The 17,520-nt window shown below is 39.6% G+C and overlaps 1 protein-coding gene across 2 annotated transcripts in view; it reads right to left on the bottom strand.

Moving 5' to 3' along the window:
* The window catches only part of LOC115149079 (androgen receptor), a 66,604-nt gene continuing 49,084 nt past the window's right edge, over positions 1 to 17,520 (bottom strand). For both annotated transcript variants that reach the window (XM_029691588.1, XM_029691586.1), the window contains exons 4-8: positions 9,252 to 9,530; positions 8,905 to 9,049; positions 6,138 to 6,268; positions 4,546 to 4,697; positions 1 to 4,377 (exon numbers count right to left, since the gene is read on the bottom strand). In XM_029691588.1, coding sequence (XP_029547448.1) covers positions 4,219 to 4,377; positions 4,546 to 4,697; positions 6,138 to 6,268; positions 8,905 to 9,049; positions 9,252 to 9,530 — 866 coding nt within the window. In that variant the 3' untranslated portion in view covers positions 1 to 4,218. The remainder of the gene's footprint in view (positions 4,378 to 4,545; positions 4,698 to 6,137; positions 6,269 to 8,904; positions 9,050 to 9,251; positions 9,531 to 17,520) is intronic.

Raw genomic sequence — 17,520 nt, 5'->3', positions numbered from 1 at the left:
TTTACACTTTTGATTGTTTTTAATAATATGCAAAGGAAAATAAACAAGGAACACAACATGTACACTAAGACCTACCTGACAAATCATATCAATAGCTGAAAATGGACAATCAATTTACAGGTTACGGGTGGGGGTCATTCTTAAATAGACTCATTCAATAATAGTCACTTCACATAAGAGACGTTGTAAAAATACAACAAACTTTCAAAGATTCGGTAACACCATTTTGATGGTCAGAATTGCCTCATATCTTTAAGAAGTCATGCAACTTTGCATTTTACTCATAAAAATATTTAAATCAATACTACTACAGAAGGTAGTCAAAAAGCATTAACAATTGATTTTGTAAGAAAAATGTTCAGCCATTACATTTTGTAACAGACATAAAATGTCAGTAACATGTACACAAAGTAATTGTACCATTTACACATAACAGGTTAATATACAAATGTATACATTTATACAGCTATGTCCATTTTGACTTTAATATATTTGTGATGTCATTTACTTGTAGGCTTATATGGACATTTCAATGTTGGTCTACCATGGTACATTTTAAAGTAAAGTTAATGATGGAAAATCGTTTTTTTGCTTGACAGAGCAATCCTGTTCTCCAAGTCAATCTAAAAATGTTGAAAACATGTATAATAATAAACAAAATAGTAATTGCATGATTACTGGGTTTATAAAGAGAAATAGCTTTATCTTTGATAATTTCCTTAAATCTATTTACCTCAGAATTCAAGTTAAGTAATGTGGACTCAGTATGGTAGACACAACTGCTGCTCATTTTACTTTACAGATTATTTAAAAGTTACATGAACTGTAAAATAATATATGGTATAACATCTATGCTTTTTTAAGGCAATTATATGGCCTTCATATTTAGGGCCCTATAAAATCTGCAGACATAAACGGATTTCAACAATATTCAAAAGTGTGTTGAATTTAGTAGAATATGAATCAAATGTTTATTTGCACAAGTTCCTCACAAGATATGAAAATGATGCATCTGTTATTTTTTTTCCTGAAACTTTCTGAAGAAGCAATGGCATGGGAATGCCCCTGTCTGTGTGGTGGCTGCACTTTGTGTAACCAGTTAGCGATGCTAATGATAACTGTATTGTGGGTATTGTAATTTTTACAGTGCAAAACAAAAATTGAAAACCAATCTGAAATCAGAAAACGTAAATGGGGAAAATACTAAACTGAATTTGACAAAAAATATATATATATATATAATTATAGGGCCCTATAGTACATTTTGAATTCGTACTCAAAGATATTTTCCAATTTGGGTTGCCTGATTTGAGATGTTTTTTAAGGAAAACCCTGTAATGAGTATATTTTCTTCTCAAGATGAGTAACAAATGAATAAAACAATACCAATCAATGTACAGTATGTACCCATGGTTTTAACAAATTGTCATCTGATGTATTAAACATTCAAATTAACAATGTCATTGCTTATAGGCATAGCCTATGTCTCTCCAGAAGAGAAAATGTCAGATATTTTCAGGTGAGCAATTGTAACCTAGGACTGAATTCCATCAAATCTGCTGTAGCAATATTTATGCAGTATCCTTGTGTACACAACTTCTGTAATGTACAAGTGTCTTCATTTGCGGTTTTTACCAAAACCATTTTGCCATTTTGTTTAGCACTTTGGACAACTGCTAATGTAAAAATAACTTTATAAAATACAATTGATCGATTTGTTTGTAAGGGAAATAGTATATTTATATACATGCTACTGTTTGAAAATTGCAATGGGGTTTGATTGAATTGAGCTACTTGGAGAATTGCAGTCCATTTTTATAAGAATTATGGTCGTCAACAACAAATATTTCTCACATGTCAATTGACAGTAATATGCGTTATAGAGAAAGGGTTTAAGTCACAATGTAAATACAGCTTTATGCACAAGCTATTGAAGAGATATACACTCAGTGGCCAGTTTTTATTCACCCCTTTCATGAAATGGTTCTTCCTACCGACAGTGAGTCACGTGGCTGTGGCTTGCTGTATAAAGAAGGCAGACGGGCATTGAGGCATTCAGTTACTGTTCAATTTAATGTTAGGATGGGCAAAACAAGTGACCTAAGTGAATTTGAGCGTGGTATGATTGTCGGTGCCAGGTGCACCAGTTCTTATCCAGAGCGTCTAACAGGAGCAATTAGGGTTAAGTGCCTTGCTTAAGGGCACATGAACAGATTATTCACCTTGTCAGCTTGGAGATTCCAATCTGTCAGTTACTGGCCCAACGCTCTAACCACTAGGATACCACCATTTGTTCAATCAGATGTCGAAGACCATGAAAATGGGATCTTTCTGGAGTTTTTTTCTGTTTTCAAGATATCTACATGAAGATTTCAGCATTTTAAAGGCATATAATTACATTCTTAATGTGATAATGCATTTCACCTAATATGAAACTGTTTGGTTTTATTAAGTAATTTAAGCCACAGTTGGCATATAAAAACAAAGACAGGGAATTTGTTGAATTAAACTATTGTTTTGTGCTATCCTTGAATCCAAAGTTTTATTTTGTTGAGGTACCTGAACAAAAATGTCACTCAGTTTGAACTAATGACTATATGAATGGACACCATTCATTCCTATGTGAAGACTCAATAGAGCATTTGAAGCCAAGGAAGCCTGTTAAGATGGCGTATCATGCGTACATATCATGCGCAGTTTGAGCTACTCCAGGAAGTGACGTTACAGGCTAGCTCTATGCTGCCCCCTCTCATTGAGTAACTAAAGTTGAAGGCTGACTGGGATACTGCAGGCTGCCATTAGCTACTAAATTGTCCTTGTGCGATTTTTAAAATAATTGGTTCGGGGACATACATTTGGTGTAATAGAGGCAATTATTGGCACCATGATTGTTATTTTTTTTTACACGATTGACCACGAAGATTGCTATTTTCCCATTCACTATAATGGGGGATCCTGTTTTCTTCAAACAATGCCTGCAGTACCACGGTCGGACTTGAACTTCAAGGCTTCAACGAGAAGAGGCATTCGTTCTCCCCTGGTTTGAACATTTGTTTGCATTTAATGGACCTCATGATAGAGCAATTGTTGGTTACAAATGGCCACATGAATTTGGCACGCTATGTCCCCCCACCTCTAAAACCAAAGATCCGCCCCTGTTGTTTTCAATAACGATTAAATCATTCTAACATCTACAAACACATGGCGCATGCACCTCTGTATGTTCTGATGAACTAAAGAATGCAAATATTCAGGCCGCGTTAAACCTTAGAGGATTTTCAGCATTGATAGATTGAGTATGTTCAGTTTGACCAACTAACTTGGGCACAGTACTATCATGTGTGACGCAGAAGAGTCATCTGAAACTACATGCAGACTAAATGTGCAGCCAAGTTTTAAAAGGTTTCATACTATAATTTCCTTTTAAATAACTCAATAGAGATCCACTGCCACTGAAAATATTCTGGAAAGTTATTCATTCCAATTGTCTCGCTTTGTGTCTGGAATTAGTTAGTCACTTTGGGTGAATTGATGAAAGTATGACCGTACCATTAGAATTACTGTTTGTTCACTACCTAAATAACTAGCAAGAAAGTTTTAAATACTGTACAATACATGTAGTGATGTATGCATTGTATATGTATATTGAAAATAGCATTGTTGTACACCATAGTCAGTCAGATACAACCGTTGAGTAGTTAGCTAGTAAATACAGATAGACTGTGTATGTAAGAGTATACTGCAAATGACTGTTTCACATTCCTTTTGGTAATATTTTTTGTTTGCATAGCACAATCTCATGCAAGTTCCTAAAGTAGAGATATGCATAGCTATGTTTAACTGTTTCTGCATTTTGTTTAGTTTTGTCTTCATCTAGTCAATGGATGATACTCTTCTGTTTCTTACATTTGACATAACACTACTAGTCTTGTGTATTTTTTTCTTCTTGAAATACAGGACAGATTGGGCTGTCAACAAGGTGACACCTTGCAACTTGAAATAAATGCTAAAACCTTGCTGCCCTTCTGAGAAAATTAGCTCAATTATGTCTGATAAGCGGCTAAACTACTGTAATGATAAATGATTTCAGAAATGGTACATTGAGCTATTACATAAAAGGGAGAGAGAGAACATTACAAGGGAAACACTACAGAGCCTTGGCTGAAGTATATAGAGGCAGCTTGGATTGGATTCTTCTCAGTATGATGGCAAATCCTGCTACTTGTGGAACAGGATTGGTTTGGCCAAGCCTGCCAGGATCTTTGGCAAATGTACTGAGATTATCTCTGCAATCATCTCTGGAAAGTTGACCTTGTTGGGCAGAGACTGGGCCTGGACAAACAGATCAAATGTAAACTGCTGGAGTTTCCTCACAACCTGGGGGGTTGGAAAAATAGACAGCGACAAGACAAAAGTTACAATTCTGTCACATTCTACAATTTTGCTTTGGAAAACAAAGAATTTCATAACTTAATGTATGATAAAATCTGCTATGACAACAGAATAAATCAAATACAGTTACTGAGGATACACATTGTCTCTCACCGGTTGGAGGGAATCCATGAGACGGGTGAGTTGATACAACCTCTGAGAGCAGTTGGACTTCCTTCCATAGTTAATGACGCGACCAAGTTCATTGATGTAGGTCAGCCGCAATTCATCAAAGTACTTCTGACTCTTAAGACCGTCCACTGGAACTGCAAATGAGACCGCATGTAGCTGTTTTGTCCACAATATTGAATCTCTGTTGTTAAACTATAAAAAATGCACTGTTTGGTTTCAATGGAAGCTACACTATACTGTATATACTAAAGTATGTGGACATCCTTTCAAATTAGCGGATTTGGCTATTTCAGCCAAACCTGTTGCTGACAGGTGTATAAAATTGAGCACACAGCCATGCAATTTCCATAGACAAACATTGGCAGTAGAATGGCCTTACTGAAGAGCTCAGTGATTTTCAATGCGGAAACTTTCTGCCCTGCTAGAGCTGCCCTGGTCAACTGTAAGTGCTGTTATTGTGAAGTGGAAACTTCTAGGAGCAACAACGGCTCAGCTGTGAAGTGGTAGGCCATGCAAGCTCACAGAACGGGACCGTCGAGTGCTGAAGCACGTAGCGCGTAAAAATCATCTGTCCTCGGTTGCAACACTCACTACAGAGTTCCAAACTGCTTCTGGAAGCAACATCAGCACAAGAACTGTTTGTCGGGAGCTTCATGAAATGGTATTCCATGGCCGAGCAGCTGCACATAAGCCTAAAATCACCATAGCACAATGACAAGCATCTGCTGGAGTGGTGTAAAGCTTGCCGACATTGGAGCAGTGGAAACGCGTTCTCTGGAGTGATGAACCAATCCCACTTCACCATCTGGCAGTCCAACGGACGAATCTGGGTTTGGCGGATGCTAGGAGAACACTACCCGCCCCAATGCATAGTGCCAACTATAAAGTTTGGTGGAGGAGGAATAATGGTCTGGGGCTGTTTTTCATGTTTCGGGCTAGGGCCCTTAGTTCCAGTGAAAGGAAACCTTAATGCTACAGCATACAATGACATTCTAGACAATTCTGTGCTTCCAACTTTGTGGCAACAGTTTGGGGAATGCCCTTTCCTGTTTCAGCATTACAATGCTCCCATGCACAAAGTGAGGTCCATGCAGAAATGGTTTGTCAATCGATGTGGAAGAACTTGACTGACCTGCACAGAGCCCTGACCTCATCCCCATTGAGCACTTTTGGGATGAATTGGAATGCCGACTGCGAGTCAGGTCTAATCACCCAACATCAGTGCCCGACCTCACTAATACTCTTGTGGCTGAATGGAAGCAAGGCCATGCAGCAATGTTCCAACATCTAGTGGAAAGCCTTTCCAGAAGAGTGGAGACTGTTATAGCAGCAAAGGGGGTACCAACTCCATATTAATGCCCTAGATTTTGGAATGAGATGTTCGACGAGCAGATGTGCACATACTTTTGGTCATGTAGTATATCTCAAATTACACTCCATTTCGACAGCATTATGAAAATGGCATAGAGGAAATTGCTTGCAAGTCAATTTCATGAAAGAAGAAATACACAATGTGATGCTTTCTATAGTCTGTTAATGGACCTCTCAGCCTTTGTCTGGGCAACAACACTCACTGATGCTGAAGAGGAGCAGGGCCTTCATGCAGAGGAACTCTTCCTGAGTGACTTGCAGCAGGACAAACTCCTGGGAGAGGTGTCTCATCCGTATGCAGTGATCGAACATGCTGGAGATGTGCATCCGATGGCTGGAGACGTGAGAAAAGAGAGGAGGAACAGGGTGAGATGCAGTATATTGAGAATGAGCCAATAAAAAGACTGGGGGGGTAGCCTATGGGGAATATATTAAGAAAGGAATCATCTGTTGCTATGAGAGATTATGTATAGAGGGGGCAAATAGATGAGAGGATAAGATGGCGAGACCAGTATGTGAAACTTATGATTACAAAATTGGCGTCCTCCCTCTTTTTGAGGATAGTTATATGTGACCTTTGACCTACTGCTAAGCGGGCAAATCTGGTTGTAATGATGTTATCTCAACCAGTTGTGCCCGCAGGGTATACCGTCAATACAGGATTGCAGTGATTGGTACTGAATCTTTTTATTTACATTTTTTGCAGTTAATAAAAAAACAATGTCATGTGGAGATGTAGCTACTGGAAGCTGACACACATTTTTTGCATAAAGAAGTATGAAAGAATTTCCTTTTTCGGCATCAGACCTGCCTAATTCTCACTTGAATCATAGTTTTTGTGTTTCATAGGCTAAATGACACATTCTGTTAACATCTGACTCAGAAGTGATCTGTTCTTGCAATTTGTAGTCTATGACATTTCAGATCTAGATATGATAAATATTACAAAATAGTTTGGATGTAGTGAACTATATTTTACTCAAGGGTAGCTTTAGTGTAGCTTAACTTCTTCCAGTGTGGTAGCTTGGTAAACTATATAATCTTCCCCAACACTGCTTATAGTACATGTTAGAAGGTTATATTCTCTATATTACTTAGCTACATGGATCAATGCTAATAAGGGTGCTCTAGTTCCAACATTTTTATATTACCAATAATAATGCATTCATTATAGGTAATATACACTACATGACCAAAGGTATGAGGACACCTCCATGTCGAACATCTCATTCCAAACTCATGGGCCTTTTCTGCTATAACAGCCTCCACTCTTCTGGGAAGGCTTTCAAGTAAATGTTGGAACATTGCTGCAGGGACTTGCTTCCATTCAGCCACAAGAACATTAGTGAGGTTGGGCACTGTTGTTGGGCGATTGGGTCTGGCTCGCAGTCAGTGTTCCAATTAATCCCAAAGGTGTTCGATGGGGTTGAGGTCAGGACTCCGAGCAGGCAAGTCAATTTCTTCCACACGAATCTAAAAAAAATAATTCTATATGGACCTCGCTTTGTGCACGGGAGCATTGTCATGCTGAAACAGGATAGGGCCTTCCCCAAACTGTTACCACGAAGTTGAAAGCACAGTTTCGTCTAGAATGTCATTGTATGCTGTTCACTGGAACAAAGGGGCCTAGTAAGCTTTGCACCACTTCAGCCGACGCGTGTCATTGCGCATGGTGATTTTAGACTTGTGTGCGTCTGCTCGGCCATGGAACACCATTAATTTCATGAAGCTCCCGACGAACAGTTCTTGTTCTGACGTTGCTTCCAGAGGCAGTTTGTAACTCGGCAGTGTGTTGCAACCGAGAACAGACTATTTTTGCGCGCTACGATTCAGCACTTGGCGGTCCCATTCTGTGAGCTTGTGTGGCCTAGATGTTTCCACTTCACAACAGCACTTACAGTTGACCGGGGCAGTTCTAGCAGGGCAGAAATTTGACAAACTGACTTGTTGGTGCCATATTGAAAGTCACTGAGCGCTTTAGAGACCATAGAAAAAGAGACCATTACAAAAAGATGCTGAAAATTACTGTTGATTTGTTTTTCTATTGAGATTGCATGGTTGTGTGCTCGATTTTATACACCTGTCAGCAACGGGTGTGGCTGAAATAGACAAAACAAACTAATTGAAGGGGGTCCACATACTTTTGTGTATATATAGTGTAAATCTGTGCACATTCCTCAGTAATGAATTACATTAAATGTTATTGAACTCCCTCAGTCATCTATGATACTAGTGTACTCAGTAATATTCAGATCTGAACTAAATATCACTACTTCCCTTCAGAAAGGATTCACACCCCTTGACTTTTTCCATATTTTGCTGTGTTTCAGCCTGCATTTAAAATCTATTAAATTGAGATTTGCTGTCACTGGCCTACACACAATACCCCATAGTGTCAAAGTGGAATTATATTTTTAGAAATGTTTACTAATGAATTACCAATGAAAAGCTGAAGTGTCTTGAGTGAATAAGTATTCAACCCCTTTTGTTATGGTAAGTCTAAATAAGTTCAGGAGTAAAAATGTGCTTGACAAGATACATAATAAGTTGCATGGACTCACTCTGTGTGAAATAATAGTGTTTAGCATGTTTTTGATTGACTACCTCATCTCTGTACCCCACACATACAATTATCTGTAAGGTCCCTCAGTCGAGCAGTGAATTTCAAACACAAAGACCAGGAAGGTTTTCCAATGCCTAGCAAAGAAGGGAAATTAAATCTAAATGTTACTGAAAGACAGGTTTGTAAGCCCTTGTGCACATGTAATTCTAGACATATCGGTGAGAAAGATAGGGACAGAAAGAGATGGACAAAAAAATGAAAATTGGTATCTGCCATACTTATTACAGCCAACTCACTGGAGGAAATCTCCACCAACATAATGGGGACAACACTGAGTTGGTGGCCCTGGTGGTAATAAGGTAATTTAGAGGAGATAATTGAATTCACTATCACATCGTATCACATACTCATTGAAAACAAGGTCCGGAGCGAAATAGAGCATTCTGCCGTTGGCATTCTTGTATGACCTCCATCCCAAGCCGAACACCATCACCCCCATCCATGAATGCTGGATGACTGTCATTTGGTCCTCCACATGCAGATTCCGAAACCCTGAGAAGAAAATGAATAACCACATGGAAATGGATAACCATCATTGATTACAATATAATTATCAAAATATGATACATGCCTTCACTACCTCCAATGTGCTGCAATGCCATTGCAAACTTGTTATAAATCAAATGACATCTTCTAAACAATTAACTTATCAAGGACAACATGGAAATACATTCCTTCTATTCCAGTACTGTACCTGGCAAGCCTTTGGCCCACTTGACCACTTTGACAAGTTGGCGCTCCCCGAGTTCGTTGAGGCTGGTGAGCAGCGCTGCAGCTGAGTCCGGCTGGCATTGGTCATGTCCCGCATTTACCACCTCTGGCTCAATGGACTCCAAGATGTTAAGGAACACCAGCTGGGAATGGAAGCTCAGGCCGGATTGGGGAGAGACTCCCTGGATGGCATCAGTGGGGCCTTGGGTGGGCAGATCCTCCTCCAGACTCTTCAGCTGTACAATCTTCTTCAGTTTACGTGCTACATAAGGTCAAGAAATGGGACACGGATGAGTAATGGTAGAAGAATAGTGTAATATTTGGTGCAGCTGTTGTAAGAGAAATTACAAGATTATGCTATAATACTGTTTATGCATCTCTAATAGCTTTGATGAGTACTCTCTCATCTGTGTCTTTGGGACTGATTGGGCCTCTGGAGCTTGAGCTGACTATTGATTCATGACTTGGTGATAATAACCTACAGCTGGCATTCCATAGATAAGATGTGGTGTGTGTGACCCGAGATAGAGATAGCCTGGAGGAGTAGAACAATCCCTTATTTATTTTATTTATTTTGCTCCTTTGCACCATATTATTTATATTTTAACTTTGAACTTTCTTCAAACTACAAATCTACCATTCCAGTGTTTTTCTTGCTATACTTTATTTACTTTGCCACCATGGCATTTTTTTGCCTTTACCTCCCTTATCTCACGTCATTTGCTCACATTGTATATAGTCTTATTTTTTTTCTACTGCATCATTGATTGTATGTTGTTTTACTCCATGTGTAACTCTGTGTTGTTGTATGTTGTCGAACTGCTTTGCTTTATCTTGGCCAGGTCGCAATTGTAAATGAGAACTTGTTCTCAACTTGCCTACCTGGTTAAATAAAGGTTAAATAAAAAAAAAATGCGTCTAATCATTCTTGCATCTGGGAAATGGCACCGGGTGCAGATGCCCACAGGAGATTAACCCAAGGTGACTTATGATGCCCCCCGATCAGCATTGGAGGGGTGGAACCAGCCCTGACTAAGCATTTTTAGGTCTCCTATAAAAGATCTGTTTTTTTCATTAAAGGTTAAACTCTCAGCAACACACCTGAGAGCGTGCGGTAGACCAGCTTCATTATTGCAATAATTAAAAAATATTAAATAAAGATGATTTTTTGAAGAAATGACAAAGTCTCTCTCAGTTTTCATGAATTTCCACAACACTGTTAACAATTGCCAAATCAGAGGAAAGGAAAACGTGAGAGCAATGAAAGTTTAAATGTAACAAAAGAACAACAAAGAAGGACGTACCAAGGGAGAGCATACTCTTGACAGGTGAGACTAAGAAGATATGTCACACTGTAAGCTATAGTGAAAAGCCAACTTCTTTCAAATAATGTCCCATTCAAAGTTTAATTATGATATACAGTGCCTTCGGAAAGTATTCAGACTCCTTTACTTTTTCCAAATTTTGTTACATTACAGCCTTATTCTAAAATTGACTAAATACAATGTTTCCACATAAATCTACACACAATACCCCATAATGACAAAGTAATAACAGGTTTTTAGAACTGTTTGCTAATTTATATGAAAAAAATATATCACATTTACATAAGTATTCAGACCCTTTAACTCAGTACTTTGTTGAAGCACCTTTGGCAGCAATTACAGCATCAAGTCTTCTTGGGTATGACGCTACAAGTTTTGCACACCTGTATTTGGGGAATTTAGTTGGTTAGGACATCTACTCATGACACAAGTAATTTTACCAACAATTGTTTACAGACAGATTATTTCACTTATAATTCACTGTATCACAATTTCAGTGGGTCAGAAGTTTACATACACTACGTTAACTGTGCCTTTAAACAGCTTGGAACATTCCAGAAAATGATATCATGGCTTTAGAAGCTTCTGATAGGCTAATTGGCAAGGCCTACCTTCAAACTCAGTGCCTCTTTGCTTGACATCATGGGAAAATCAAAAGAATCAGCCAAGACCTCAGAAAAAAATTTGTAGACCTCCACAAGTCTGGTTCAACCTTGGGAGCAATTTCCAAACTCCTGAAGGTACCACGTTCATCCGTACAAACAATAGTACGCAAGTATGAACACCATGGGACCACGCAGCCATCATACCGCTCATGAAGGAGATGTGTTTGGTCTCCTTGAGATGAACATACTTTGGTGTGAAAAGTGCAAATCAATCCCAGAACAACAGCAAAGGACCTTGTGAAGATGCTGGAGGAAACAGGTACAAAATTATCTATATCCACAGTAAAATGAGTCCTCTATCGACATAACCTGAAAGGCCGCAAGGAAGAAGCCACTGCTCCAAAACCGCCATAAGAAAGCCAGTCTACGGTTTGCAACTGCACATGGGGACAAAGATCGTACTTTTTGGAGAAATTATCTCTGGTCTGATGAAACAAAAATAGAACTGTTTGGCCATAAAGGGGGAGGCTTGCAAGCCGAAGAACACCATCCCAACCGTGAAGCACGGGGGTGGCAGCATGTTGTGGGGGAGCTTTGCTGCAGGAGGGACTGGTGCACTTCACAAAATAAATGGCATCAGGAGGCAGGAAAATTATGTGGATATATTGATCTCAAGACATCAGTCAAGAAGTTAAAGCTTGGTCGCAAATGGGTCTTCCAAATGGACAACGACTCCAAGCATACTTCCAAAGTTGTGGCAAAATGGCTTAAGGACAACAAAGTCAAGGTATTGGAGTGGTCATCACAAAGCCCTGACCTCAAACCTACAGAACATTTGTGGGCAGAACTGAAATAGCGTGTCGAGCAAGGAGGCCTACAAACCTGACTCAGTTACCCCAGCTCTGTCAGGAAGAATGGGCCAAAATTCACCCAACTTATTGTGGGAAGCTTGTGGAAGGCTACCCGAAACGTTTGACCCAAGTTAAACAATTTAAAGGCAATGCTATCAAATACTATTTGAGTGTATGTAAACTTCTGACCCACTGGGAATGTGATGAAAGAAATAAAAGCTGAAATAAGTCATTCTCTCTACTATTATTCTGACATTTCACATTCTTAAAATAAAGTGGTGATCCTAACTGACCTCAGACAGGGAATTTTTACTAGGATTAAATGTCAGGAATTGTGAAAAACTCAGTTAAAATTTATTTGGCCAAGGTGTATGTAAACTTCCGACTTCAACTGTATATTTGAGATTCTTCAAAGCAGCCACGCCTTGATGACAGCTTTGCACACTCTTGGAATTCTCTCAACCAGCTTCATGAGGTAGTCACCTGGAATGCATTTCAATTAACAGGTGTGCTTCGTTAATTTATGGAATTTCTTTCCTTCTTAATGTGTTTGAGCCAATCAGTTGTGTTGTGACACAGAAGATAGCCCTATTTGGTAAAAGACCAAGTCCATATTATGTTAAGAACAGCTCAAATAAGCAAAGAGAGACGACAGTCCATCATTACTTTAGGACATGAAGGTCAGTCAATCTGGAAAAGTGCAGTCGCAAAAACCATCAAGAGCTTTGATGAAACTGGCTCTCATGAGGACCGCCACAGTAAAGGAAGACCCAGAGTTACCTCTGCTGCAGAGGACAAGTTTATTCGAGTTACCAGCCTCAGAAATTGTAGCCCAAATAAATTCTTCAGAGTCTTCAACTGGCAGCTTCATTAAACAGCACCCGCAAAACACCAGTCTCAACATCAACAGTGAAGAGGTGACTCCAGGATGCTGGCCTTCTAGGCAGAGTTCCTCTGTCCAGTGTCTGTGTTCTTAATCTTTTCTTTTTATTGGCCAGTCTGAGATATGTCTTTTTCTTTGCAACTCTGCCTACAATGCCAGCATCCCGGAGTCGCCTCTTCACTGTTGACGTTGAGACTGCTGTTTTGCGGGTACTATTTAATGAAGCTGCCAGTTGAGGACTTGTGAGGAGTCGAGATCTTCAGTTTCTTGCCAATTTCTCGCATGGAATAGCCTTAATTTCTCAGAACAATAATAGATTGACGAGTTTCAGAAGAAAGTTCTTTGTTTCTGGACATTTTGAGCCTGTAATCGAACCCACAAATGCTGATGCTCCAGATACTCAACTATTCTAAAGAAGGCTAGTTTTATTGCTTCTTTAATCAGGACAACAGTTTTCAGGTGTGCTAACATAATTGCAAAAGGGTTTTCTAATGATAATTTATAGATAATGTTGCAAATGTCGGAGAGACAGACAGCAAGGTTTATACAAATCTCGGCTGTTGAAAACTAAATGTTAGTCTAAAAGAAATGTGAGATAAGGTCGAGATAGATGCTTTTTAAAGTGGAGATCAAGTTTATAAGTTGCCTGGCTGGGCTGATGAGATAGTGGATTGCGCAGTCAGAAGGAACAGAGTAAATAGGCATTTTAACGTCATAGATTTACCCGGTGGCAAATTGTGTAATAGACACCGGCTGGAATGCAATTTTAACAAATCAGTATTCAGTGTTAGACCCACCCATTTGTATAATAGGGAAAAATCAACAGAAAAAAGTGTTCTTAACAACACAGACACACCTCATACACAAGCAGACTCTTGTACTCACATATACACTCACACACATGCATACGCCCATACTCACAAACACATGTACATACAGTGCCCTCATAAAGTATTCAGACTCCTTGACTTTTTCCACATTTTGTTACGTTACAGCCTTATTCTAAAATTGATTAAAGATAACTTTTTTCAGCCATCTACACACAATACCCCATAATGACAAAGCAAAAACAGTTTTTGTAAATGTTTGCAAATGTATAAAAAAAACATACCTTATTTACATAAATATTCAGACCCTTTGCTATGAGACTCAAAATTTAGTTCAGGTGCATCCTGTTTCTTTTGATCATCCTTAAGATGTTTCTACAAGTTGATTGGAGTTCACCTGTGGTAAATTCAATTGACTGCACATGATTTGGAAAGACACACACCTGTCTATATAAGGTCCCACAGTTGACAGTGCATGTCAGAGCAAAAACCAAGCCATGAGGTCGAAGGAATTGTCCGTAGAGCTCCGAGACAGGATTGTGTCCTGTCTCGGCACAGATCTGGGGAAGGGTATCAAAAAATGTTGGCAGCATTGAAGGTCCCCAAGAACACAATGAAAGAAGTTGGGAACCAACAAGACTATTCATAGAGCTGGCCGCCTGGCCAAACTGAGCAATCGGGGGAGAAGAGCCTTGGTCAGGGAGGTGACCAAGAACCCAATGGTCACTCTGACAGAGCTCCAGAGTTCATCTGTGGAGATGGGAGAACCTTCCAGAAGGACAACCATCTCTGCAGCACCCCACCAATCAAGCCTTTATGGTAGAGTGTTCAGATGGAAGCCACTCCTCAGTAAAAGGCACATGACATTGCCAAAGGGTAGCTAAAGACTCTCAGACCATGAGAAACAAGATTCTCTGGTCAAGATTCACCTTCCAACAGGACAACGACCCTAAGCACCCAGCCAAGACAACGCAGGAGTGGCTTTGGGATAAGTCTCTGAATGTCCTTGAGTGGCCCAGCCAGAGCCCGGACTTGAACCCGATCTAACATCTCTGGAGAGACCTGAAAATAACTGTGCAGCGACGCTCCCCATCCAACCTGACAGTGCTCGAGAGGATCTGCAGAGAAGAATGAGATGAAATTCCCCAAATACAGGTGTGCCAAGCTTGTAGCGTCATACCCAAGAAGACTTGATGCTGTAATTGCTGCCAAAGGTGCTTCAACAAAGTACTGAGTTAAAGGGTCTGAATACTTATGTAAATGTGATATTTTTTATTTATTTATTATATAAATTAGCAAACAATTCTAAAAACCTGTTTTTACTTTGTCATTATGGGGTAATGTGTGTCTATTGATAAGGGGAAAAAACAATTTCATCCATTTTAGAATAAGGCTGTAACTTAAAATGTGGAAAAAGTCAAGGGGTATGAATACTTTCCGAAGGCACTGTACACACACACTCAAACACACACAGCCAACGATGCTGTCCCATGTATTGTATATAGAGACTGGACACTTCCTGTTTCCTTGATACTGTTTTTCAAACTGTGTATTTATATACTGTTACGGCCCCTCCTCTGCAGTGCAGGGGCGGTTCCTCCTGCAGGCAGAGGAGGGTCGTTAGTGATTTGAGCCACCTGGGCTCAGGGTATTTAAACTGCTTCTCTAACCACTCTTCTCTCTCTCTCTGCTCCTCCAGGTATGATCCTGTTTTGTTTGTTCCTTTGTAGTTTTGCGTAGTTTCCACTCAGTCATATTCACACACACACAACTTCATGCATCCCTGCACTTTACATACACCCTACGTTATGACATTTCCACATCTCATTCCTTTTTCTTTGTTTAAAGTTAATAGTTTTTGGTTTATAATAAAGAACCTTTTTGATTGGCCTATACCTGTTGTTCGTGTCCCCTCATTTTTGCCACAGGCTATGAGCCGGCCTGTGACAAGTGGGGGCTCGTCTGTAAATTAAAGTTAATTGTACTTTAGTCTTACTTTAGTATTTTAGTTTACTTTAACATTTTGTCATAGTTGGTTAAGGTTTTGTCTAGATTGTCTTTGCTTTATTATTGATAGGTTTGTTTATTTGTAATTTGGCTTATTTGACTATTGTTTTATAGTTAACTTGGGTTAGTTTAGTTCAGATTGCCAAATTTTTTGTTTGAGGGGATGTTTTGGTTGGGCCAATATTGTTGAAGAGAGCGTTGAGAGCCATGTGTTATTTTGGTTCAGTTAGCTTGGTAGCTAAATTTGGTTAGCAATTCACTCTGGGTTTTTCTGGGTTTTTGTTCAAGTGGGAGTCCTCTCCTGTTCAGGCTTATCATCGAGTGTCAATAGGAGGCTCGTGGTGTTTTTGTTTTAGGTGGCAGTGAACGTGGGTAGAGCTTCCCTTTTCCTTTTCCCCTACATCGGCTCGGGAGCACCTCCGTGGTTATGGGGGGCCGCCAGTTCTGGTTGTCTTTTCCACTCCACTGGTTTTGTGTGCATAAAACCCCACCACATGTGACTGCACGAAGACCAGGGCCAGTTAGGTAGTTGTTTTTGGAGGATAGTGGGGTGTGGCTCCTGTCCTTGAACCCAGACTGACAGCAGGTGAGTTGTGTATTTTTTTTTAGCATTTGTAATAGTTGTGTTGGTTGAGGAAAATGTCTTCCATTCTGAGTAGTTTTGTTCAAGCTCCTTCAGAGGTAGCCTTAGAGTTGTGTACTAAGGAGCAGTTAATTGAAATTGCTGAACATTATCAGATTGAGATTGTTGCTAAAAAAAATTAAAGAGACTGTTAAAGCTAAATTAAAGCAGGGTCTTAGGGAAATAGGTGTTTTTTTGGGGTCAGTCTGCTAGTAGTTAGGGTACAAGTTTTCAGTCTAGCCCTTCATTAATTTTTGAGCAGCAGAGGGAGATGTTGCAAATGCAGTTGGAGATAGCATTTCTCAATCGCGCTAATAGACCAGAAGGACTACCACAGTTTGATGTTTCACAGAATCTTCGTTTGTTGCCTAAATTTGATGAGTCAGATCCAGACACATACTTTGCTTTATTTGAGCATATTGCAGAAGCTAGAGCTTGGTCAGATTTGGACATGACTGTGTTGTTGCAATGTTTACTTACAGGTAAAGCACGTGAGGCTTTTGCAGCACTGAGTGTAGCTGACAGTAAAGTGTATGCTAAAGTTAAATCAGCAGTTATGAAGGTCTACGAGCTTGTGCCAGAGGCATATCGTCAACGTTTTCGTTACAGGAAAAAGTTAGATTCACAAACCTATTCTGAGTTTGTTCGTGATTTGACTTCTGCATTTAATCGTTGGTGTACAGCTTCTGAAGTTAGTACTTTTGAGGGTCTGTCTAATTTGATTGTGTTAGAACAGTTCAAAAATTCTGTGTGTGACCAGGTTGCTACATACATGAATGAACGTAAAGTTAAGTCTCCAAGGGATGCAGCAGTCCTTGCAGATGAGTAGAGTGGCAATATGTATATTGTTATGTCATGCGAATTGAATTGAGTAGAGGCTAACACATAAAAGCCATTTTGAGTCAAACAGTGACATGTACCATAAAAATAACTTTACTTCTAGGAATAGTAGGTCACCTTTTTTTGGAGCTTCTTTCCAAAGGGCTCAGCAGAAGTTTGGGTCTGGAGGACTTAAAGCACCGGTTAATGCTAATACCTGTCGCTACTGTTTAGTTAAAGGACATTGGAAGAAAGATTGTCCTCTACTTAAATAAAAAAAATCAGGTCAAGTTAAACCTGCTGTGATGCCAGC

Source organism: Salmo trutta, chromosome 15, assembly GCF_901001165.1.
Source record: "Salmo trutta chromosome 15, fSalTru1.1, whole genome shotgun sequence".
Taxonomy (NCBI): domain Eukaryota; kingdom Metazoa; phylum Chordata; class Actinopteri; order Salmoniformes; family Salmonidae; genus Salmo; species Salmo trutta.
The sequence above is the reverse complement of the archived record's forward strand: the minus strand, read 5'-3'. Positions and strand labels throughout refer to the sequence as shown.